Source organism: Pseudopodoces humilis, chromosome 2, assembly GCF_049639895.1.
Source record: "Pseudopodoces humilis isolate 2021_Gansu_Grassland_sample_001 chromosome 2, ASM4963989v1, whole genome shotgun sequence".
Classification (NCBI taxonomy): Eukaryota; Metazoa; Chordata; class Aves; order Passeriformes; family Paridae; genus Pseudopodoces; species Pseudopodoces humilis.
The window spans coordinates 68,478,012-68,502,659 of record NC_142201.1 but is presented as its reverse complement, the minus strand read 5'-3'; the positions used below and the strand labels follow the sequence as shown (position 1 = coordinate 68,502,659).

The following is a 24,648-nucleotide window of genomic DNA, read 5'->3' as shown; positions in this document are numbered from 1 at the left end:
CATTTTCTTCCTTCAGAGGTGCCAGGCTGAGTTCATTCCTTGAAATTTAGTAGTCATTTCTCATGCTCTACCTTTGTTTGCCCTAGCAAGATAAAATTACAAAATAACAGCTGCTGCTCATCCTTTTTCCTTTCGATCCATGACCCAGTTCCTGAATTCCTCTGGGACTCCTATGACTGTTAAAAATGTAGGTTATCTCTTGGTTTACTTCCCAACTATATTCATTTCCTTGTTGCTGTCTTCAATGGAGAAGTGTATTTTTGTTAGGATTTGCCCTTTTCTGGGTATTTCCCATGGTTAATACAAAGAGATTTTGGCCAAAACAGTGAGAGGCATGTAAAAGAAATGCAGTTGTTCTTTACAGTCTGTGTTAAACACATTGATCTCTGTGATCATTTAAGGGTCACCTAAAGGCAGCAATAAGGGAAGTTAAAAAGAAGTACATGAAATATGAATGGCCACTTGCATGAAAACACAGGGGTTAAATCTGAATAAACCGCAGCATGTGACTTCCTGCCCTCCCCCACCCCAGTCCATAAGTCTTGTGTCAGTCAATTGCAAAGTACAGATGGGAAAACTAGATGGTGATACCAGAAACAGTAAAAACGTTTAATAAATATTTCTGTATTTGAAATAAAATGTGAGTTCTCCCCTTTACAAAAATAAGAGAACGTAAGTTTTACTGTTTTAACAAATGCAATAAGGTTACTTTTGCTTAAAGCAAATATTTTCAGTTTAGCAAAACAAAATAACTTTCACATGCACCTCCCCAGATTTAAAGAAACTAGTTTGAAGAGGTATCTCAAATACTAATCTTGACTCTAAAAAAACCAACCAAAATGTAGGAACTTGGAGGTACTTCTAAGGACAGTTCCAGAATCTATCCTTTTAAGTGAATCCACAGAACTGGAGTATGGATGAGCTGATACTGATACAAGCATAGCAGTGGATCAGGATAAACAAAGCAGAAAGAAAAAGTAATGTTGGTTTCAAAGTGTTTCTGGAAAATGGATACTGTCAAAAATTTCTATTTGAATAGCTTACATGTCTGGCTGGTAAACTCAGTTGTATAAAGTGTTGAGGCATCTGTAGGGCATTTGGCATAGTGGTACATACCTATTTAATGTAAAAAAATTAAGAAAGGGTACCTATGCAGTTAATATTTAAATTACTCACTTGACATGCTTGAAATCAATTTGGTACCAGGTAACATTAATGAAGGGGGCTGTTCCTGAATTTATCTCCTAGGGCTGGTTTTTAATGAATGCTATTTAATAGTTCTCTCAATGAATTAAATACTGATAAAATCTTTACTAGCAAAGCTTTCAAGAGGCAAAAAATTAAGCTGGTATGGGTTACAGTTATGAACTGAATTACTAATTAAATGGTTATTAATTGCATGCAAGGTGCATTTCTGAAAAAAAGGCTACCTGTGCTTAGAAGGTGTAAAGCTTTTCCTTAGTTAGGAATCAACTTAGTATGACTTCACAGTCACTTGTGATAGTTACTATAGCAGAAGTTTTATATCAGATCTGTGGCAAAAGGAACTTTTGGGATCCATAGGAGCATGCAAACATAACAGGGAGTATAAACAAGGAAATGATTGTACCTGATCTGTACCTTGCACTAGCAAGGCTTCTACAGGAATGCAGCATATATTTCTTGTGTTCCTGCTGCAAGGAAGTCTGGTAGTTGTTGTGTGCCTTCTTTAGCCTTTCTTTGCCTAGGAGCACTAAGAGCTGAATCTGCTGATATTTTCAGAGAATAGGTTAGGACATAATAGGCATATGTGGGATTGCCTCCTTACAGACAGAGTGGTGTAACTCAGCTTCTGGGAAGTCATGTGCCCTGTCTGAATGGTCAGCGGATGGTAGTTCGGTTGCTTATAAGATAGTAATCTGACTCTCAGAAATCCTGAACTTTTTGGGATCATTCCAGCTTGTGATATTCTGATTTTCCAGTCACACAGGAAAAATATTGCCTTTGTGCTCTTGTAAAATTTCAAACATTGGGTATTATGATAACATTTTCTTTCAGGGTTTCAGCTAACAGTGAATAGTGAAGTGCCTCCAGAGAGCAGTTCAACTGCCTCAAAATATGAATTGTCTTACAGAATTTCAGCTGTATCTTAAATTGATCAGTCTCTTGACTGAATGCTTGAAGTTCCTAAAATATGTGGGATGAATCCAAGCTACTTTTGTGTCTAAAACAAGCTAATCTTTGGCTGTAATTTCAAAATTGTGTGTTTGGGGCTGCACTGGGGTGTTGTATCCTCTCTTGCCAGTTCTTCTGGTAGATCTAATTTGCAAAAAACCAGAAATATAAGGTTGCAAGTCAAATGCTCAAAATCCCACAAAGCTCAAATTTGAAATTTCCTGTCTAATATTAAATGTAAGACTTTCTCAACCATTTTTAAAATCTAATGCAATCTGTATTATGAAAGCAGCTGTGCAAAGGAATACATAATTTTCATAGGGTCTTGCCTGAAGTCCTATATTTTCAGTGTCTCAGGGTTGTGTGATGATACAGAATTTATATACTATATATCCTTATGATTGGCCAAAAGCTGAAAGGTACTAAGTGTAAAGTAGAGGACTGCAAAAAGAAGTACGACTGTGGTTAATAGAAATGCATATTTCTTCCAAGTCTTTCTGGAGAAAAAAATAATAACAAAAATGCCATTGTCTCAGGTGACACACATTTCTAGATACTACACCAGCAAAAATACTTTGTTTAGAACCGTAGCAGTGTTGCCTGCTGCTGAAATTGACTACATGGTAGTGGAAGGAAGTTCATACCAAAAAGGGGGTTAATTGCTCTGATTAACTTCTCTTTACTAAAGGAAAAAGAAATGCTGATACTCAGAAATTCCATGTTGCATAGGAAGGAGTCTAGCAAATGCCAGTCCCACCGCCTTATCAACCACTTTGTCCTTACTTCTGTCTCATTTTCCACATACTTTTTCTGTCTTCATTAGCTACAAGAATAATATGCTTTTTAACTTGACATATTGTGTATCCATGTTCAGATTGTGCTGCTTAATCATCTTTGATATAGGAACAGTGGGGACATTGAGAGACCTAGAAAGATTTGGTATTTTTCTCTGTGCCTCAGCACCTGTGAGGACTGGCTTCAGGGAAGGCTCTGCTCAGCTGCTGTAGCCAGAGGCAGCAAGTGTGGTTATGCCTCTGGGTGGAAGAGTTGTGAGGGACTGTGGCATCCATCACAGCACTTTTCTCAAGCTGCCAAATTCTAACCAGAACTTTTAATGCTGCCAGATTTTTTAGCCTTTCTTACAGAAATGACAGAAGGTGGATTCCTTGTATGACTGCATTCTCTGCTAAGTGGCTTGGCCTTGCTCTAGGCTATGGAACTGACATTCTCAATTACTAGTAGCTTTTATGTTTTTAGTTTTGCAAAAATATCTTATTTTCTCAAAAAAAAAAACCTCGGGAAGATTCTAACTTCATATCACTAGCTGATAAATTCACTTTGAGACATGTATGGAATTCCACCAGCATGGAAAGCTGCAGGTGTTTTTAAGTTTGGCCGTGTTGTGTGTAGCTGAAAGCCTTTCCATGGAAAGAATCAGTTCAACTTTTCCTATAATGTCATTGTTTGCTACTAAATTAGGTTCTTGCTTTTAGCAGTGGGCTTTAAAATCTGTTACAGCTTTTCAAAATAATTTCTCATGGCTGGCTATTAACACTGGCAGAATTTTCTGTTACAGCAAAGCAGGCTGTATCCAGCATTCATCTTTTAAGAGCAGTTCTGCTTTTAACAAAAGTGTTTAGTAATGCAAAGGTTTCTGCATAACACACGATGCTGTTCTGTTTGTCAGCCATACAGGCCTATCTAGTTATTTTGCACAGTTGAGATCGTTTCACACTGTCCATCAGAGATAAAAATATTTGAGCAAATTGTTGAAATGGTAGTGCCATGGGCTAGAATGTGGTGTAAATCCCAGTATGGATTTCACACTGGATGGCTAGATTGAAAAGATATGAATGCAGAAAATGCGGGTTTCAGTTTAACAAATAATCCTTTTATTTCTACATCTCATATTGAGAACAGTTGCTCAGTTTGCTACCAGCTCCTTGACTTGTCAGGATTGAGCAGGTGGGTGGTTCAGAGAACCTCATTACAGAGCTTCTGCTCACTGCACAGTTCTCTCTAGTACTGTCCTTAAGCTAAAAATAGGTACACTTTAATCAAAGATAAATATAGTACTTAAGAATTGCTAGGTGTCAGGACAGATTTTCCTCTACATTTTAACTACTGTAACTTGAACAATCATATTGAACTATGATTTGAATAGCACTTACTTTAGTTGCTCAAATTCTTCTAAGGTTATTGAAGAACTGTCTCTCTTTAAGACCATCTAGTACCATAGGTAGTGTATATATATACTAAGAATCTTACCTGTGTGTGTTTTCCCTATTAGCAAGCAGATCTGATCTCCCTGGGGAAAGTTGTGTTGGCTTTGGCTTGCAATTCTTTATCAGGAATTCAGAGAGAGAATTTGCAGAAAGCAATGGAACTGGTGACAATCAACTATTCCTCTGATCTGAAGAATCTGATTTTGTAAGTTTGTTTAATAAATCTTTTAAAGGAAATTGCAGTGCTTTTTTATGTATACAAATGCAATCATCAAATCGTATTTTTAAATGCAAGTAAGGTTACAGATAAATCAACTGTTGTTGAGTTGTCTGCATGGTCAGTGCGCTGTTAAACATTGATATAAATTTTTTTGTATAATGTTGGTAAAGCTCTTAGTAAGAATCGGGAGTGTAAACAAAACAAGCATTTTAGGTTGTCTTCAATATGGGGCCTCATTGCGTGTTCCCTACAGCAGCATTATGCTATTCTTATCTTACAGTTTCAGAAGGTACTGAGAAATAGGCACACTGACTTTTTGGCCAAAAGGTTGAATGCCAGTTTTTTCTGGCTGCATATTCTTTTTGTGTTTTTTTCAGTATAGTCAGCCTTTTTCCCCTTGCAGCCTCAGTGGGAAAAGTAGAAGTATTTTCTCCTTTCCACATTTCAAAAACAATTGCATTACAGTCTGGATCTGCATCTTTTTCTCTTTCTGTATACGTTCTTGCTGTTTGAATGGGGTGAACTGCAGTTTTGTGAAGGTATGCTCCTGTCTTGTTTAAATAACTGACTCAGTAAATGCAAATTAGCTGTGTTTTCTCTGATGCTATCTTCTTTTAAGAAACATAACTGTTGTCAACTTTGCGTATTAAATACGAAAAGTTAAATAGTTCTAAAATCATAATGGAATATTATATCTGGCATTTGCAGAAAGTAATCTTTTGGTGGTTGGGTTATTGTGGCAGGTATTTGCTGACCGACCAAAACAGGCTTCGCAGTGTAAACGATATCATGCCTATGATTGGTGCACGATTCTATACGCAGTTGGATGCTGCTCAGATGCGAAATGATGTGATAGAAGAAGACCTAGCAAAGGTAAATCATGTAGTAATTCCTGCAGAAAAACCTGTAGCGAGTATTCCTAGAACTGTACCTTAAAAGGGAATGTTTTCTACTGGTTTCTGTTGGGATTTTTTTCCTTGTGTTTGTTTGTTAACCTAAGTAATCTGCCTGAAGGCTTGACAACTCTCTCAGCTCTAACTTTTGAAAGCCACAAAGCTTCAAGAATGCTTAGGTTTAGGATGTCGTTAGCTGTGTTTTAATTGAAGTAGCATCTTCATTTCCAACTCATAGTCTTAGGGAAATTATGTTCTTTATAGCAGGGTTAAAAATAGCATTCTAAGTAAACAAGGCCATATATGTCATGTAGATCATGATGTACATCACATACATCATGTAATATGTTATAAAGGTTATACAGTAGTGTATATATAGCTCCTTAAATTTTTAGGTTTGGATTTTGGTATCCCTTCTCTCATATGTTTTCCTTTCTGAATAAATTCTAATTCATGGAGATACTGTGTTCAGCTTTCCTGAAGGGTGCACTCTTGCTGTGAGGGTCTGTGGTGTTCAGTCAAGGTATCAAGTGCAAACTGTAAAGGAAATATGTACTATGGATCAAGTCAGAGTGTTCTTGTTCAACAGGAGCGTTAGCCAGAAGCAACTGGCTTTCAGCAACTTTCAGCAGGATTTCTACCAGGACTGAGATAGAACATAGAATGCTTTCATGCTGAAAATGGGCCATGGAATGGGATAGGGTATTACACAAGGATTTAATCAAGTCCTGTGATTCCACTCCATTATAACCCCTCACTGAGAACTTTTTAAGAGACAGTAGGCCAATGTTTGGGATTCTGGTGGACTCGGTTCTCTTGTTTTCTCCAGTATTGTCCTGTTGGAGAACAGTTTTCCCCTCCTTGATGAAAAATGCTAAAATCTATCAGAAGCAAGGAGCTGTTGAAGAGCCAGGCAGGTTCTGTGTACCTCTAGATACTGGGTGCCCACTTTATCAGAATCAGTTACTAACCCTTCTCCACAGAAGAAGAGTTGAAGATCATTTGTTGTTAAGGTGGCCTTTGTGCCTGCACAAAACTGGACAGATAGACTCTTTTCCATAGCAAAGATGGAGATTGCCCTGTGATCAGCATTAAGATTTCTGTATTTCTAACCAGGTTCTTTGAGCAGTTGTTATCACAGGCAGGTGGGCAGAACTGCTACAAATCCAAGCTGTTGCTTAGCCTCCAGTCTGGCAATAGCTGTTTACCTGACAGTGATAAATACGACTTCTTAATTAGATGTCATGCTGTAACTTGTTTGGACTATGACACCCCCTCCATTAACATCAGAGCTACAGCTTCCCTTAAGTCTAGCTTGGTACCCTCTGTTAATTTTTGTCCCAAAGCAAATGCTTTGGAGGGAGTATTAGAAAAAGACTATCATGTGTGATTTTTTTATTTTTTTTTCCTCATATTGTCCTAGCATGCAGTCATCTGTTTAGGGACTTCTGATGCTGGGAGTGATTTGTATGTACTTATTATCTTCGTAACACTCACTTTTCACAGAGCAGAAACCATATTATGATATTCCTTTCCTTCCTCACTTTTGCATTCATCATATTGACGTAGTAGCAGTCAAAGCTTCAGTTTATCCAAGCCCTGTGGAGCATATCTCCATCTTTACAGGCTACTGAGCCTACAGAGAGGCCACCTGGAGACTTTTAGTGCCTGTGTTGTTGCTCAGCTGTGTCACCATTGACTGGGAATCTGCAAGGCAGTGAACTTAACACAGATTTAGTTTTGGCTTTTCAGTATTTGACCACATACCAAAAATAAATCTGGAGGTTAGACCAAATAGTAGACCTTGGCTAGCTGGACAGGATTGGTTTTCCATGTCAGTCTCTGTAAGTGTAGATACTGCTGTGGTACAAGCTGTTCTCCAGTGTGTTTTTAGACTATTAATAGAAATCTGCAACCCATAGGTTGTCCAAGGTCAAGCTGTTATCACCTTGACCTACTTTATTTATCCAGCTGTGCACAGGACTCTACTCTAGACTGAATTAATTTGAAATCAATATGATCATGCATGGAATTAGATGCATCTTAGCATGAATAATGTTGTAGACCTGAGCCGTTGGAGAATGTGGATGGTATCAGAGAGGATCTTTTCCTGACAACTTTGATTTACACTGTGAATCCATTTTTTCTTTAAGATAAGCTTGGATGCTAATGTTTTTAATGCATCCTAAGTGATGTGGAAAAACATGCTAAATCAACTTTCAGCTGCATGTATGCTAAGCATCTATAATTCTAATGTTCTGCCTCTGTGTGACCTCATTGTCATTGCTTTATTTCTGTCATTTATGGATCCAACCTTTATACTCTTTTAAGACTTAGATTCTGCTTTGAAAAAACTTGTTTCAAATTATTTTTGCAATCAATTATCATTTGAGTATTAGTCCAATGATATTGTTGCTAAATGTTTACTAATAATGGCCTATAAAGCATTTCTGAAAAACAGATCTGATAAATTTTCTTCTCATCTTTACCTGAAATAAAGTGGTGTACTGCATACTTCCATGTATCTTGGTAACTGTGTAGGTGTGTATATATATTAAAACCCCCATATTATTCTTGTTTAACTTACTGTATTCTAGCATACCTGTGAGTATAGGCTGGCAAGAGATTAGATTTACATTTCCACAAAGAAATAGATTGCCTGGTCCAGTTCCTGCTGGGACAGTGAGGTATTGTTAGTTGCTGAATCTCCACATTTTAATTTGAAGGGCTAAAATGACCACTGGACTACTGATACATAATACAATGCATTTGATCTCTGCCTGAAAAAATTATACCCTCTTCTTTGAATAGGAATTGTAATTAATAGTGCTTCATTGGCATTATTACCATGTATCTTTTGGAAGTAAACATCTTAATTTTGTTTCAGAGACTCTTAATAACCTTTTTCTTGTTTTCCAGGAGGTGCAAAATGGAAGGCTGTTTAGGCTTCTAGCAAAATTGGGAACAATCAATGAGAGGCCAGAGTAAGAAATACTTGTTTTTGTGGTTTAGAGTATGTAAAATCCAGTTTGCAGTGCACTTTCTTCCTTAATAAATGTAAGCTAAATGTTTTCCCCCATATTTGCCCCTAGAGAAATGTGTATTTAAGAAGCCTTGAGAAAAATTAGATAAGCAACTTTGACCATGACTTTAAGTAGACAGGAGAAGGCTAAAGGTAGATATGCCAAAGTTGCTTCATTGTATTTAGTACAATGAAGTACACAATTAAATTATGGTTTCTCTTAGCAGCCTTTTGTGAGTGGCAGTAGTTCTGGAGGAAATCCATAGCTTGCTTTAATTGAAGCAAAGGATGTAGATGCTGGTTTTAACCTAGTGAGTTTTCACCTTGTTTTTTTTATTGACTAACTACATCAAAATGAATGTTCATTGTGTGTTTACCATTCTTTTGCATAAAGTTATGTTTATAATGCAGGTTTCTACATACGTTTTACATGGTAAATTTGTTGCAGATAACTTTTGATTTCTTCCATTATTTTTCTGGGGCTTTTGGAAGGTGCTAGCTTTAGGGGCTCAAGCAGCTAAGAAGGATTTTGTGTATGTTATCTTCTGTTTGTGGCGGGGGGACTAATTTAATTTAGTTTAAATTAATTAACTAAATTTATAGCAGGTAGATTAGCCATGCAGTAAGACTACTCAGCTGAGATTGGAGTGTCATTTTTATCTGTGGGATTTGATTTTTCTTAGCTTATTGAGCTTTAATATGAGCCTTTGTTTTACACTAGGTTTCAGAAGGACCCAACATGGTCAGAAACTGGAGACAGGTATTTACTAAAGCTCTTTCGAGATCACCTTTTCCATCAGGTGACAGAAGCGGGTACTCCTTGGATTGACCTCAGTCACATTATCTCATGTCTTAACAAGGTACACTGTACTTTGGTTAGCTTTTAAACATTTGTTTGGGTTAGCTTTCTTTAAAAGAGTATTCCACTGCAAAGCAAGTTGGCATTGGAAGGTTAATGCCGTTGGTTTAGCTGGCGGTTATTTTCCCCATTTTTTGCATTAAAAACCATGTATTCACTAAGCTAATATTCCAACATCTATGGATATTTTAAATAAAATTAGTACATGACTATTAAAAATTTGTTAATATAGTGTGAGATACAGTATTAACTTTTCATCCTAGAATGCATTGATTACTGTGGATAAGCAATGCTGGTCCCTTTATGCTACTCTGGTCTTTCAACACAGCATAAAGGATCCATAATACTCCTTTAACTGGGGGAGGCTTCTGCTGATAGTTATCACAAAGGATGGTCATAAGTCAAGATACATTCCTAAACTGTGCTGGCTCGAGTAGGAGACAGGAGGAAAATTGCAACAGAAGTTTGTGCAAAATCCTTGTCATCTAGGACAGTGCTGGAACATTTCTGTGACTTAACATTTTAAGTCCGCTTCTATAATAATTTCCCTAGCCTCTCCAGCCCTTTGTTTTCCAAGGTTGACTTAACAAAGCTATTTGCAGTTTTCTAAGAGCTGCACCACTAGCAGAATTTTATCTGAGCGCTCTCATGATTCATAGCAGGAGATGTGTGAAACACCACAAGATCTTCAATAGATGAAGAACTTGTCTTGTTCCATAGATTAACAAGTATGTGAGCTGATTATTTTTTTTATTGGTAGATCAGCTTTCAACTTATTTTACATTGTTTTGCCAAACTTCAATAATTTGTGGGTGACTAAAATGCTGCAACTTTTTTTGTTGATGTTTTTGTAGCTGCTTGGTAATTTCACTTGCCCTGCAGAGAATGATGATGCAGACACTGACAATACACAGCTTTAGTGCCCAGTATTTTCTTTTCTAGGACTAGGTTAGCCAACTTTCTCCTCCAAAAAAAGTGGAATATGTTCAGATCCTTTGACGTGTAATAACTGTACAGTTAAATCTTTTTCTAAAATTGTCAGGGTTTCTAACCTCCTATTAGACCACTGCTATGCATTTTTTAACCTCCTTTTTATCTTTCTGGTTGGTGTCTGTAATCACTTTAAAAAGGACATTAAAGGGATTGAGGCTAAATCAAAAAGAAAGCATGTTGACATTCAAGTAGGCATTGAAATGCCATCATGATTTGAAAGCAGTGACTCATACAGTACTGTAGCAAGAGGGGACAGTCCTGAATTCATAGGTCAGGTAAGAGACAATGTCAAAGAATGCCTTGTTCTATAAATGTTCATGGCTTACCTTTTTAAACAGAGGCTCTTCTCTTCTGTGGTTGTGGGCTCAGCACACAAAAAATGTAAGGCTTACAGAACTCTACTTTGGAAATACACTCTAAAAAGCACTTCAGAAACTATAGAAAGTACTAGTAGAAGTTATATTGCCTTCACTGGTACTTGCAAAAAGCATTCCTTTTGAATGAAAGCTCTTCTGTTGTTCAGGAAAACAAAACCAACAAACCTTCCTTTTCAATGTGGTGTTTTGAGCATCTTTTCAGCTGAGAATACTGATTTATGCCTCCACAGGAGAAGAGAAAGAAAGCCATAAATATTGATGTTTATGATTAGCAGTGTGGCTTTCTTAGCACAGATCTTCCATGTCCTACGTTAATTAAGGTAATTAATTGATTTGTTGGATGATGCTAATGGCAATGAACAGTGGACAATATTTCACAAACACCTCAATAGTGATATTATTTTGTAATGGATGTTGAAAAACACTGGTGGTTTTACCTTACCCTATAAAAATTAGAAACTAAATGGCTTGCTTTTGTCCTTCTGAAACCATTCACAAAGCAGCAGCTTTAAAATGTGGAGGTCCAGCTTTTAAGGTTACGCTCAAAACATTACTTTAGAAGAGAAATGCAAGAAATTTCTAACTTGTGTTGCTCCAGACAGCAGCTAGTGGAACATCTGTGACAAATTTGTTTTTCTCTTCAGTACAATATTATAATATATATATTTAAACCTGCTGGGGTTGTATTTCCAAAGAATGGATTGGTAGTGTCATATCTCACTTGTCTCTGCCCCACCTTTTGTATTGGAATAAGAAAGACTGGTGGAACTATCAATGTATTGACTAAAACAAACAAAAGTTCTGCATAATAAGAGAGTCTGACAGTCCTCTATTAATGAACATTTCTTGCAAAGTGAGAAGAACATAAGAAACAGTTATAGTGGACTTCGGCACATAAAGCAGGATATTCTTCCGTTAGAAATGAGGATCTAATGGTATATAAAAATAAAGTCCATATTGAATTTGAGAAGTTAGAACAAACCATGTTGATCTTCAACCCCAAATTATGTATTGGGCTATGGATTATACCGAAGTAATTTTTTTCTTTCTAAGGGATGAAATGTTGAATGTTTGAACTCAGCTTAGGAACTATAGGAACTAGTTTGTTTCCAGTACTTGCAAAAATGTGAGGTTTGGGTTTCTACCAGTTTCCAAGCTACCTGGGGCTGATCCATCCATTATCTCATTTCTGAGTGCACAAGAAGTAAATTACCTACCCTTCGTTTAGGCTTGTGGATAGTATGTGCAAATGTAATGTCAAATTTAGTTTTGTTCTTCAGGAAGTACATTAAAATTTTGCCAGGCTTTTTACACAGGGGAAGTATAGCATTGGAGAATTACTAGCTTTGTGGAAAGGGAAGGAAACAATGGTAATCTAGTCCCAAGGTCTGGAATGTCCGTCAGGTTAAGACCAAAATGTCTCGATTTTTTGGCAAGGACGTTGTTGTGGTGCGATTCAGATTCTTCCTTTGTGTCCTGTTAGCAGATTTGAACTGCACCATAACAATGTGCTTGCCAAGAAATTGATTGCTTTTGTTGTTGGGGAAATGTTTTGCCATTTCTTTCACACTTCTTTTATTTTATCTTTTGCATTCTTGTTACAGTTAGATGCTGGTGTGCCAGAAAAAATAAGCCTCATTTCCAGAGATGAGAAGAGTGTACTTGTGGTAACTTACAGCGATTTAAAACGCTGCTTTGAAAATACTTTTCAAGAACTGATTGCAGCCGCAAATGGTCAGTTGTAGTATTTGCTGAAAGCATGCAGGACATTGCTGAGGAACTTAACCTATAGCAAATTGCACTACAGCTGAATTGTTGTTGTCATCTCATTTCACATTTGGGAAACAAACAGGAGATGAGCAAAGCTGCTTGCACTTCAGTCAGGTACACTGTTACTTGAAGGGAAGAATGTTTCACTTATCCTAGAGCTAAGGCTGCCATTGGAGGCTTTATCTGTGAAGAATTTATTTTAGATTAAGGAACACATCAGGTGCATGATGTTCCTACTTTTATTTTTTCCACTTGTATATGCACTAATTTTAATTTTTTTAAGACTTTTCTGATCTCTGAAGTTTTGCCACATTGTATACTTAAGGGAAACTCTTTGCAAGGACATTTCTGGGATACATTTTTGTCACTGAGGATATAGCAAAATTTATTCATTTTTGATATTATTTGCACCCAGAATAGCATAAAGGACCAGGTAAATAATTTAATAGAAATTGTGTTCTATTAATGACCGTTTAGTTTGTAACCTCTGTAAAAGTGTGTTGTATGCAAGCTCTGTATGCCACCCACTGTTAGCTCAAAGAAATGTGAGAAGAAGCAACTTTTTAAAACCAGTCAAGTGAAGTATTGGTGAATTGACTAAAAAGGAAAGTAAGTCCCCTGTCATTTGATTTAAACTTTGTCTAAGCGGAGTGACGAAAACAGCATAATGGGAAACATCTTTAATTTAAGGAGCATATCAAACTTGCTCTAAACACAACCAGCGCCTTTTAAAAACTGTTTGTACATTTTCCTGGTAGTCAGAAGCATTTACATTTATGCAATTTTTTTAATAGATTTTTTTTAAAGAAATTGTTTAAATGCCTGAAGTTTCAGGAGTGTATTACTTTAGGTTATTTACAGTATAATTTTTGTATAAAGTTCTGTTCTTTGAACCACAGCTTTATTATGGTACGCTACACTGGATACAGATACAAAGACACTGTTAAAAGAAGATTAACTAAACACAGCAGTTGTCTGGCATCAAGAGCTTTTCAAGTTTTACGGCCTGAATCTGGAGGGATAATGATCTGCTGTGCCTTTGCAGTCACTGCTTAGCCCAAAGTAATATTACTTTTGCTAATACTCAACACATGAATATTCCTGAAGTAATTCAGTCTCAAAAGTCTGGAATTTTGCTCCTCAATTACCTTTCTAATTTTTGGACATGCAGTTGTCTCCAAACTTGGGTATTCATGGGATTTCTAGTTAACACCTACACTTTGATACTGAAGACTGCCAAATATGTAGGAATTTCCTTTCTTAAAGCAGTAGTGAAGACTGTATCTATCCTTTCCCAGCACTGAATGTTTTAATAGCACTGGGTGCTCACCATGAAGAAAATGTGGAAACTCAAAAGGTCAGGACAGACTCTAAGCACTTGCAACTGATGTTACTGACATCAATTTTAATAATTCTCAATATTTGTAGTTTTCAGAGAAGTTTTTAATATTTCTCTGTCCACTTTTATAAGCTTTAAAATGATTCTCCGCCTTGAGACTTGCATCAAGAAAAAAGCAACTCTCTTCACATCGAAAGCTTTGAAGACTAGGGACATGCTTTACACATTTTAGAAGATGTGGTTGAATCCACATTAGATAGCATCAGTTGTTGAGTTTAAAAATCAATTATTGTTGCAATTTTAAAAGGAACATAATGTTTAATATTCAAACGATAACAGTTGCCAGAATGTTCTTTTTAATATAAAAGGAACAGGAACTTCGAAAAGTGAACATGCAGAACAGTCTTTTATCATTAGCTCATGTATTTGAGGAAGAGCAGCTGTCTTTTCTATGTTTTTTGACAAATCATATTGTAATTCTTTTGTACAAAAAAAAAGAAGTACTTGTATTCTAGAAGAAATGTGGAATGCTTAATTTATAAGCGGGCTGAGGTTTTTTCCAGTATTGTTTTCTTTGAAAATGAAAGGGGATCATCTGTTCAGTTGTGGGGTTTGGGAACCTTTGAAAATTTAATTTGTGGACCAATATTTTGTGGAAGTGTAAGGCAGGGGTAAAATAGGGCTTGAATTCTCATCCTTTTTAGACCAGCACACCCTCTGCAAGACATGTCTAAATTGCAAACCTGTGTGTATTTGCATAATGTCAGTTTGCTTCAGCCCCTAGTAACCTCAGGACTTGGTTTAAAAATAAAAAGGTAGACAGCTAATAAGTTTTCATACATAATGTCAGCCAGAAAATATTTGGTGTCAGGTAATACATAAAATTAAAAAGAAGTTGAGTTTTATTTTCTATTTATTTTATTTGGTCTGTATTTGGGAATGATTTGAACAGTCTGAAGTGTTTTTTTGGGGAGAGCCCTTCTACCCCACTTTAATTCCATTTAGAAGGTTGTCCTAAAGTTGTAGTTTGATCCATTCATAGGAAGAACAGTGTATCTGTATTTAAAAGAAGAGTCACCAGGATGTGCCCTCCCAGATGGGAAATTTATTTCTGACCTTCCTATTTTTTACAGCTAAAAGCACAGAAGGGACAACCTTTGAAATCATCTGATGTTGGTCATTTTAATTTTTGTACCTGTTTTAAATTCTGTTGCTGTATTTACTATATTGTAAATATTTTGTTGAGGGTACCTATGTATTTTTGATTTGCCCTTGTTTCAGTAATTCAGGTGTCAACTGCTTCCCCTAAAAAGCACCAGTATGTTAAGTTCTAATGTCATGATCCCAGTATGTGTTACTCATCTTTAATCCTGTTTTCATTGTTCATGTGTACAGCAGTATTTTTAATAAAGAATACCAGAAGTAACGTGGCCTTATTTTGACAATGTGAAGTTCTGAAGTTGGATCCAGGGCTTCTCAGCTTTGGTGCCGGAATTTTATTTCATTCTGTCTCGTACTTCGTTTGTATTCATTCTGTCTTCCATGCAGAGTTTTAACAAACAGGAGTCACAAATTGTGTTTAATGCTTGCCCCTTAGATTGTATCAGATGTCCTAAAACTGAGAGATACTGTTCACTAGAATTGTATTAATGCATATTTCCATAATTCCTAAATCAAATCCCATCTGCTTCAGTTTGATCAAGTCTGCTTTACTTGATAAGCTCTACTTTTGAAAACTCAAGTATCCTTTCTTCCATGTTTTCTGAGCTTTTTTTGCTCAGTATCAAAGTGTGTTAATTTCTCTGAGAATCTGAACATGAAGTCACAATAACTTCATTTCCTAAAATTCTTTTCCTGTATTTTTAGCCAACAAAGGTTAGATGATCTGCTGGTAGGATAAAGTCTCCTATATCAATCCAGTGCTGACCATGCTTATGGAAGATGTAATTTTGAGTAATATGTTGTGAATTGTCAATAGTCCCTGCACATAATTGACAAGGAGTCATTATAGCGGAAATTGCAGTGTTTTAGGAATGTTATTATATAAGCTGCAATAAGTTTGATTGATGCACATACCCAGTCTCCAGTTTCCTCCTTAGTAACGTGCAGCAACAACTACATAACTCCTGCAGCAGTTGATCCCATTGTGTTCTGCTTTCCCAGAAAAAGTTTCATCTCTGCTTCCTTCCAGCACTTGGAGAGCCCCTCAGATGATGAAATGCTGTTTAGCAGAGAGCACTTGATTGAATATCTCTGTGGAGGCAGCATCTCCTGCTTCGGATGGATGGGGTGGGGATGTAGGGGTTCTCTGAAGAAGAGTCTCCACCCAGGACTAAGGTGCTGCCTGCCTGTCACAGCAGCTTCAGAACAGGCATTTTTGGGGACACCTTAGCTCTGTTTGCTGTCCTTTTGTCTGGTGTGCATCTTCTAGCTGCTGAAGGAGCCAGGAATGGTGGGTGGTTGGGTGGATGTTTCTCCATGTACTGCTTTGTCTTCTGTCACCATGAAACTTTGCCACTCCCAGAGGCTGAGTTTGAATTTTTGTCTCTAGACAGCAGTAAGCACTTCCTAAATATGCTGAACCTAGGGGATGTCACCCACACAGGGAGCAGTGACCGATGTCTGTCACTGTATCTGCTTTGCTGTGCAAGAAGTGTGCCTTCTGTGTGTTTATTCCATGTTCTCCTTTGCTCACAAAGTCAGCCTGTGGGATGGATATGTACCAGATGTTTGCACTACCCAGTGCTGACCTGTGTGCCACAGCAGTCTTTGACACTGGCAGAACTCTGATTTTTTTTTTTTTTTTTTAAAAGCAAACTTTATTATATGAATTTAGCAGTCAAATACATTATATAAAGAGAGAAAATGCGAGACAAAATAGGAGTTATTCACATCTGAAGACATTTGGGATTCATATAAAAGTAATCTTTGTAGTCCAGTTTTCTTAAATATTTATGCACAAAAGCATATTTATATATTTACACTGTGCAAATGTGTCCTTTGAGATTCATCATTCTGTAACTCTCCTCGCTCAATCTGGTAAGAAAACAGTTCTGAAACTTTTGTTTTGATCAAGGTCAAATATACTTTACCAGCAAGAGACAGTGCAATAGATACTTAGAACTGGTGATCTCTTGTGCAGAGATACTTAGCTCAGAAGTAGTGGTACATATTTATTTTGCTTGAATGTCAAAGATAGTTTTTATTTGTAAATATGCGACAGGTCAGTTGACTTAAAGTCTGTTAGTGGGTTACATTCACAGTTCTTTAGCTGAATTCTGAGAGATCAAGAGATCATATAACATGTATCATTTGAGTTAATACATTTTTATTCCTGTACATACTGGTAACTTAACAGAAATTTTGGTAACTTCATAGAAAAGCTGCCCTAACTTTACAGATTGTCTTGTAATTTCTAACTAATCTCTTCAAAGTCTCTAGTGATCAATTAAAAGTATGTGCAGTCTAGTAGTTATCCTGTCTTTGCAGACATAAATAAAATCAGTGCAGTGTTAGAAGGTCCATGAGGTTTTGTGGACAGAGCTTGGCTTTTATCTATCTACCTTGTGGTTTGGTTCCAATGCGTGTATGTTGGTTTACTGACAAAGTGCAAAACTTCAATATTTACTTGATTTCAGCAGGATTGTCCAAACTGAATTGATATGTATTCCCTGTTGTTACAGCCCTGGATCTGGTCTTAGTTGTCCTCTATCCTTGCCAATTGTGTTTAGCAACACATTTTAAATTCTTGCCTTGCAAGGCTCCCTACTGCATCTGCCATCTGGAGCAGTAAGGTCCGTATAATGCCCCATCCCCAATTAGCTTATTCAGCTTCCCCAGAGCATCAGCCTTCCCACAAGTTTCTCCAGGTCATTTTCATTAAAAATAAAGTTTGTGGTCTCTTTCTAGTTTCTGTCTTCTTGAAGGCTTCTTTATTTTCCAGCACAACACATACCCCAGCAATAGGATGCAGATACCTCAGTGCCTGGTGTAGATTCCCAGCTCTCTAGGGCTCCCAGCTGCCTCTCCCAGTCAGGACAGAAGTGACCCGAGTCTGAGCAGAGGCTGTAATAACGACCTGCCAGGTTTTCCTGGATGCAGAAGCACTTGGCATTTTTAGCAAAAGCTATATGTGTTGAGCATTTGGGAAAGTCAAGGTTTAAGCAATAATACTTTGCTGTATTTTGAGTACATGTGCTGCAGTCTGTAGAAAAGATCACTGGGATTAAGCCAGTGATAACTTCTTAAGTTTTATAATAGTTAAAATTATTTGGGTCAGAGTTTTTAAACTGACAGTGTTTCATAAGAACCTGCCTGTTTAGATCTTGGCCTAGGAGTACTTAAACTGGTGGCTGAGAATAATGGACAACAGAATTGTAGTCAGGAGGAGAACGGCTGGCATACATTTTCTCCAGCATCGCATAACCACAGGTGTATCTTCGCTTGGAGTCACTGAGCTGGTCACAGCTGAAACTGCAGAAGCTTCTTGGCTTGGTTATTCCGGAGAGCACTGACTCCTTGCTCCTGCTGGCACCTTTAACGCTGTAATGGAGCAGTGTCATTGTGAGCTTTCTTAACACATAAAGGTTTTTGTTTTAGTGACTTGAGCAAAGCCACATCACAAGAAGCAGCTTTGTTTATTCTCATGTGGTGGGAAGGGCACTGATGCAGATGGACTTGCACAATGGGAGTGCAGAACAGAGGAATGAAGGAGCCCTCCTGTGTTCCCTGTGAGTCCCCCTTAGAAAAGAGGTGCTGTGAGTGAATGTCACTGTTAAAGGTTCATTGTATCAGTCTCTTTGCTTGTGGGGAGTACTTGACTGTCCAGCCTAAGCTCTAATTGCTCATTTGTGGCATGTGTTGGGGAGTGAAACTTTATTGCAGGGTGAAGTAGTGGGCAGTGTCTGGCAGCTCTGCTGAGGCAGAGTATCCCCACAACTAAATGTTTTTTCCTAAGGGAAAAGGGGTTTTTGAGCAGGAGTGAAGTGATGCAAGGCCTCAAGCCTTGAGGCAAAAGTAGAAAACTACTAATGCAGTTGTTCCCAAAGCTAATGGTGGGATGAATTTCTAACAGAAATGGCTGATGTGTATGAGGAAGGGCATGAGGTCTGGCTATCTCCTCTTTTTTTGGCTTCTTTTGGCAACTGCCATGAACTGCTGGTTTGAATTAGAGTTTTTCTCTCCCGTAAAAGGACCAGTTATCCTGTAGGCTGCCTTTTATAAGATGTCCTTTACAAAGAGGAGTTTAGTATCTTCTCAGCAAAGCCACTTTTAAAGGCACTGTTTGCCTTATGACACTTTCTCAGCCATATTCAAGATCTCAGAAAGACATCAGAAAGGGCTCTTTCAATAATGAAGAAAATCAAGGGCAAAGAGAATTTTCACACCATTGAACTTGTATTCCAAAGATTTATCTGTAGACAAAAGGACAAGCCAGAGCATTTTTCCATCATTATTTACATGTGAAATCCTAAATTTCCTCTCCTGTATTTTTTTAAGTTCATGGACAATCCACTCCTCTTCATTTATAAGGTCAGAAACATTGGCAGCCCTAGTTCTGAATGCCAGAGAAGACAGAGTTGCGGCTGTGGAGCCCAGGGTTTTGCTTTTCATTTTATTTTGCACTGTTAGGTCTCTAAGTCAAACTACAGAAACAGTAGCACAGGACCATTGGTGATTACAAGTTCCTCTTAGATGTCACAGCTTCTCAAATTCTTAACTCACAGCCTATGTGTTTTTTTAAAGGAGTGTGGTCTCTGTCTTCTGTCCTACCATAGGAAATTGGAAGGTCTCCCTAAGAAGACCACCCCTTTACATTTATTAGTAGATGAATGGACTTCATGAGGAGGAGCCCTTGTGATGAGGATTGCAGATGCATCCCATATTTTTATATTGCATCTGTTGGCAGATGGAGAAGTAATTGCCTTGGGATAAATTCCATAACTATGACAAGGCTAGTCACAGATGCAATGGACTATTTGTGATGGGTTTAAAGAGAAATGCCTCTGTGATTTACATTGTAATTGCAAGTCTTTGTGAGCTGGCAAATGTGGAGTGTGCATGACAACTTATGAGCCTAAGAGCTATCATGCTTTCATCCTTTCATCATCATCAGGCTTTTGCATCATGAGATTTTTCTTGTGAGCTAGACTTGGCTTCTGCTTTAATAAACTTTTATACCAGTAGAGCTGCATCTATTAATTTTACCTGGAGTGCACTGCTGTGCCTGGGCATGCAATTCCCACAAAGAACTTTGAGGAAGCTCATGGGGTTTTGGAATCTGTAGTCAGGCTTCATTTTGAGAATGAGTTTATAGTCAGTAAAGGCTTCTCTAGCTGTGGACTATCTTCTTGCCAATCTAAGAATGTAAAACTGTGTTTACTTGGTCTTTAATTGGGGTTGTTTGTTGGAGGAAATGGCTGCTGGTTTCCTGCCATGTTCAGGACCAGTGCGAGGTTAGAAACTGGCTGCAGGTCTTGAGATGCTAGTTCCAGCTCACAGGAGGTAGAATTCTTGCTGTTTTTCTGGCTTTGCAATTTACACTGACTCAAGGGTTTGCCCCAGCCCAAGGATTTTGGCTTACTTGGGTTGGGTTTTTTCACCAATATTGAAAAGCTAGAAAAGGGTTGCAGTTGGGATCCTTTCCACCTGCAAAGGAGCACAGCTCAGAAAAATGCCCCCAAACCTTTCTATCAGGGTCTCTTTACCTGAGGCCTTATACTAGGAAAAACTTCCTGCTGTTCAAAATACTGTTTTTTGTCTCAAGCGGCATTAGCAAGTCCAAGACGTGTTGCAACCATTTCTATTTCATGCTCCTGTCCACCACCTGGGCCTAAGGGGCTCACCATGGTTTGGGCTGATGCTCTTTCCTGTAGTGAAACCAAGAGTGAGCTTTGGCATTAGTGCCTTTCCCTAGGCAGGAGAAGTGGAAGCCCAAGAGGAGGCACCTCACCAGGATCAGTGGGGTACCCCTGCACTGTCAGGCTGGCTCCCTGCTCGGCCCTGGGCCTGGCTCTTGGCTTGGTCACACTGAGCAAGCACTGCTGTACCTGCTGGCTCTCTCCTGCACTCAACTGATCAGTTTCCTCTGCAACAAACCTTGGGTGTGCTTCTGGAGACAGGTAGGGTGCTTTGTGTTTGGCTTCTGACACACTATGCAGTTCTTCAGCTCTGCCCAGTCTGAATCTTCCAATGCTTTCTTACAGCAAAGGGATCTAACCATAGGTATGCTGCTGCCAAAGGGAGGTGAAACCCTTCCGCAGCCTGGTGCTGGCACCAGCTGCCCTGACAGTGAGCTACTACTGCTCACTCAGAAACTGTTCTGGCAGTTTGGCAACCTGAATCAGCTCCCTGCAGGAATAGCCAAGCTGAAATGTCAGCACAAGATTGAGCACAGGAGTGCAGAGCAGGATGCCTGCAATGCAAGGGAAGAAGGAGGACTGTACATCTGCTTAGATCAGTTTCCAAACTGATCTCAAACCCCTCCAGGCTCCACCTTGCTCAGTACAAATTTTAGGGGTATTTATTTACTGCCCCAATTAATTTTAAGTGAAGGATGCTTAGCTAAGATGCTACCACTTTTAGGAATATGTGCAGACTGAAGGGTCACTGCCTGCATTTGCATCCATGAGTGCTTTTTGGCACAGCGATGCAGTACCACTTGTTTAGCTTGCAGGCCAGATGACCTTGTATGATCTCAGTCAACTGCTCTGTTCTCCCAAGGATTTATGTTCTAGCAGCCACTGTTCAGTTAATTTTTTCTTATCCAAGCATTCCTTTTCCTTCTGCATTTGAAAGTGCCCCTTAAAGCACTGCCAGAGGGATGCTTGGGACACACTCCATGCATTCTGTGCCATGCAAAGAAAAAGGCATTTCATAAATTTAATTTGGGGGGGATGCCATGTCTGTGTGGCTGACAGCAGCCTTCAGAAATACACACAGAAAAAAGATCACTTCCAGGAGGGAACATTGCATCCTTTGGAACTCATAATATCCACATACACTCCAAGCTCTACAGTCCCTGGCTCCTCCAATGACAGCATGCTGCAACAGAGCTGAAGTACCATAAAACTGCTCAGGAGCCTATTTTCTGAAAGGTCAAGGCAGGAGAAAGGCTTTCCCAGCATTTGTTCGGAGTGGTTTGTGTTGCCCTGGCTTTGCCATGCATGAGCAGTGTTCCACTGCAGGCTGCTGCCAGCAGCACATTTACCCAGGCCGTGCTTTCCAGCCCTGTGAGTGTGTGCGCTCTCCTACGCGTATTTCTGTGCCTTCAACCAACGCCCTCTAAGTGGAATTTTTTGTGAAGCGAGTCCTCTCTGCCTTGACTGCACGTTTCAGCCAGCTCTGATTGTTCTCTGAGACAATGCTACACCTCCCAGCCTGCCCAACTGCAAGGCACTGACAAGTTTGGCACTGGCAGGATGGCAGGCTGGCCTTGACCTCCTGCCAGCATGAGATGAACGATGGGTTGGGTCTGGACAGTCTCCGGACTGGCTGGGAGCAGTGAGCTGAAACCAGGACACTGCCAGCGGCTGGGAACTGATACAGCGCCGGCATTGAGAAAATAAACACTTCCCATTTACAGGGAGTTCATGTCAGTGCAACTCATTTCTTAGAGCAGCCCTAGTTCCCTGGTTGGGCAGCTGTCAGGAATTAGGTGGAGGAAGATGGCCAATATATTCAAGTGCTTAAAGGCAGGAAGAGAAGTGAGGCCCTCACATCCATCTATTGTAAAGTTGCCACTTTAGCATCCTGAGCCCATGGGTGTTAAATGGGCCATGCTTAGCTGAGTCATGGAAAAGAAGGGCAAAAACAAGCACAGAGGGCCTTGTCCCAGCTGGGGTGCCCTTGGGACTTGCAGAAATAACTGCAAATCCTTCACAGCCTCACGTTCCTCATCCCCTATTATTAAGGGCTGCTTTCCTACAGTTACCTGCCTCCTACCTTAGTTCAGTGCTCTCTGACACTCTGGCATTAAATTGGGCATTAGGTGGATCAGTAAGAGCTAATAAATCATGTTGCTGATGTGCATCGAAGGGGTTGAGGGTTATTTGCTTCCTCAAAGACATAGGTGTGGAAGATGATTGACTGCTGATTCAACCAAGCAGGACATACCTCAGCAAGAATATTTGCAGGGACTGGGGACACCTCAGCTACTTTCACAAGGCATGATTTAGCACAAGGACCTTGGTTTCTCCTTTGCCATCTAAAACCTGAGAGGAAGGGAACATAAAATACAGACCCAAAGAGTGTCCTTTTCTGCTTGCTGCCTGTCCATGTGAAGCGCTTCAGTTCCTCTGGAGCCAGCACCATCCCGCTGTCTGCTTGATAATCCTTCAACAAAAAAGATGCAGTCCTGTTAGGTGTTAACTGTACTTTACAAAGGACTCAGTTCCTTTTTGGTCTGATTTCCAGCATCCTTCTGAGCATGGATACTGAGACAGCTCTAGAAGACAGCATCTCTGTGCTGCTGGAGGTGCTGCAGCGCACAGACATTTAATGGTGCCTTTTCAAACCACCCATGCCTTGGGGTGCAGCAGACAGATAATGTTAATGCAGATCTTGGGTGCTAGAAGTGTCTACATGCAGTCTGAGGCTCTGGCCAGCCACCAACCCTGTGAGGACCGCTGTGCCTCTCCCACCTCCTGCTGCTTAATGCATTCTATTGGGTCACTAAAAGCTTGTCCCAGGCTCTTGCCTATGCCTGTCCCTACCAGGACTGAGTGTGTGTCCCATTGTTAGACACGGCTCCAGCTTGTCCATCTGATAACAGGACTTGTTCCTACCAGGGACTTCTGATGGAAAAAGGACTCACGGTCCTCCTTTGTGCACTACTATTCAGATGGAAGTCAGATCCAAGGGATTTTAAGTGTCTCTCCCACACCGGTGGGATTCAGGTGGGACACGGGAAGCTATACCTACTGGAACTGACCGCTTCTTGTCAGGGAAGGAGTGTTTGCAGCCCGTGACATGACCAGCAAGAATCTCTGTCCCCCATTTGCAGGGCAGTGGGATAACCTCTTGTTGCAAGTACAGCTAATCCTGCACCTTGTATCAGAGCTGACAAGGCACTAACCCCCCCATCCTGATTATCCCTGTATAAATCTCTCACATACATAAATAAAAAGAAATACGTGGCGTATCATTTGGCCCAGGAGTCACTTACATTAAATACAAGCATTTCCTTGATGGGAAGCTCTTCAAATGTCTTTATGCGCTGGGGGGGGTTTATTTTGAAGGTGTTTATGTATCTGTTCAACAAGAGAAGCAGGACAATTTTTGGTGAGATTGTGAAGTGCACAGACAGGAAGTGTTGGGTATTTCTCTGTTTCTTTAGGCAATTCCCAGCTGTCTTCCAAGTAGGTCATACAAAAGGGACTGGTTAACCAGACCACACCCAAATCTCACCCACCAGTCCCGGGATGCACACAGCTGTGCCTCTTACAGGGCCTGAGCCCTGTGACTTGCAGGTCTTCCTGGGAAAGGGCACTCCCAAGAGCCACAGGAGTGGGTGACTTGGCAACTGCTGGGACACTCAGGCCACCTGTGGGCTGTCTCTGAGTGTTTTTTTCCACCCAAGTCCAAACTAGGCTATGCAGCGAGCATACCCCCCACAACAAGCAAACAGTCTTAATCTTGCATATCTCACCTGACATTTTCAGTGCTTCCACAACTTGAGCTTGTAACAGGAAATTTTTCATTGCACAAAGGATCAGACGCAGGGGGAGACCCACTTTCTGTTGTAAATATTGTGCTGAGGGGTATGTAGTCTTTACCTTCCTAAATGCACACAAGAA

At 39.5% G+C, this 24,648-nt stretch overlaps 2 protein-coding genes across 3 annotated transcripts in view; one reads left to right on the top strand and one right to left on the bottom strand.

Moving 5' to 3' along the window:
- The window catches only part of PAN3 (poly(A) specific ribonuclease subunit PAN3), a 78,930-nt gene extending 63,642 nt beyond the window's left edge, over positions 1–15,288 (top strand). The window contains 5 exon segments of the mRNA XM_014249570.2: positions 4,445–4,584; positions 5,343–5,472; positions 8,412–8,476; positions 9,236–9,374; positions 12,348–15,288. Coding sequence (XP_014105045.2) covers positions 4,445–4,584; positions 5,343–5,472; positions 8,412–8,476; positions 9,236–9,374; positions 12,348–12,488 — 615 coding nt within the window. The 3' untranslated portion in view covers positions 12,489–15,288.
- A 1,238-nt stretch (positions 15,289–16,526) lies between these two features.
- The window catches only part of FLT1 (fms related receptor tyrosine kinase 1), a 108,048-nt gene continuing 99,926 nt past the window's right edge, over positions 16,527–24,648 (bottom strand). Inside the window, exons 27-30 of one of the 2 annotated variants that reach the window (XM_005516287.3) lie at positions 24,501–24,631; positions 24,018–24,102; positions 23,094–23,185; positions 16,527–18,394 (exon numbers count right to left, since the gene is read on the bottom strand). In XM_005516287.3, the coding sequence (XP_005516344.1) occupies positions 18,193–18,394; positions 23,094–23,185; positions 24,018–24,102; positions 24,501–24,631 (510 nt within the window). In that variant the 3' untranslated portion in view covers positions 16,527–18,192. The remainder of the gene's footprint in view (positions 18,395–23,093; positions 23,186–24,017; positions 24,103–24,500; positions 24,632–24,648) is intronic. The other variant, XM_014250354.2, reaches the window with a different exon arrangement.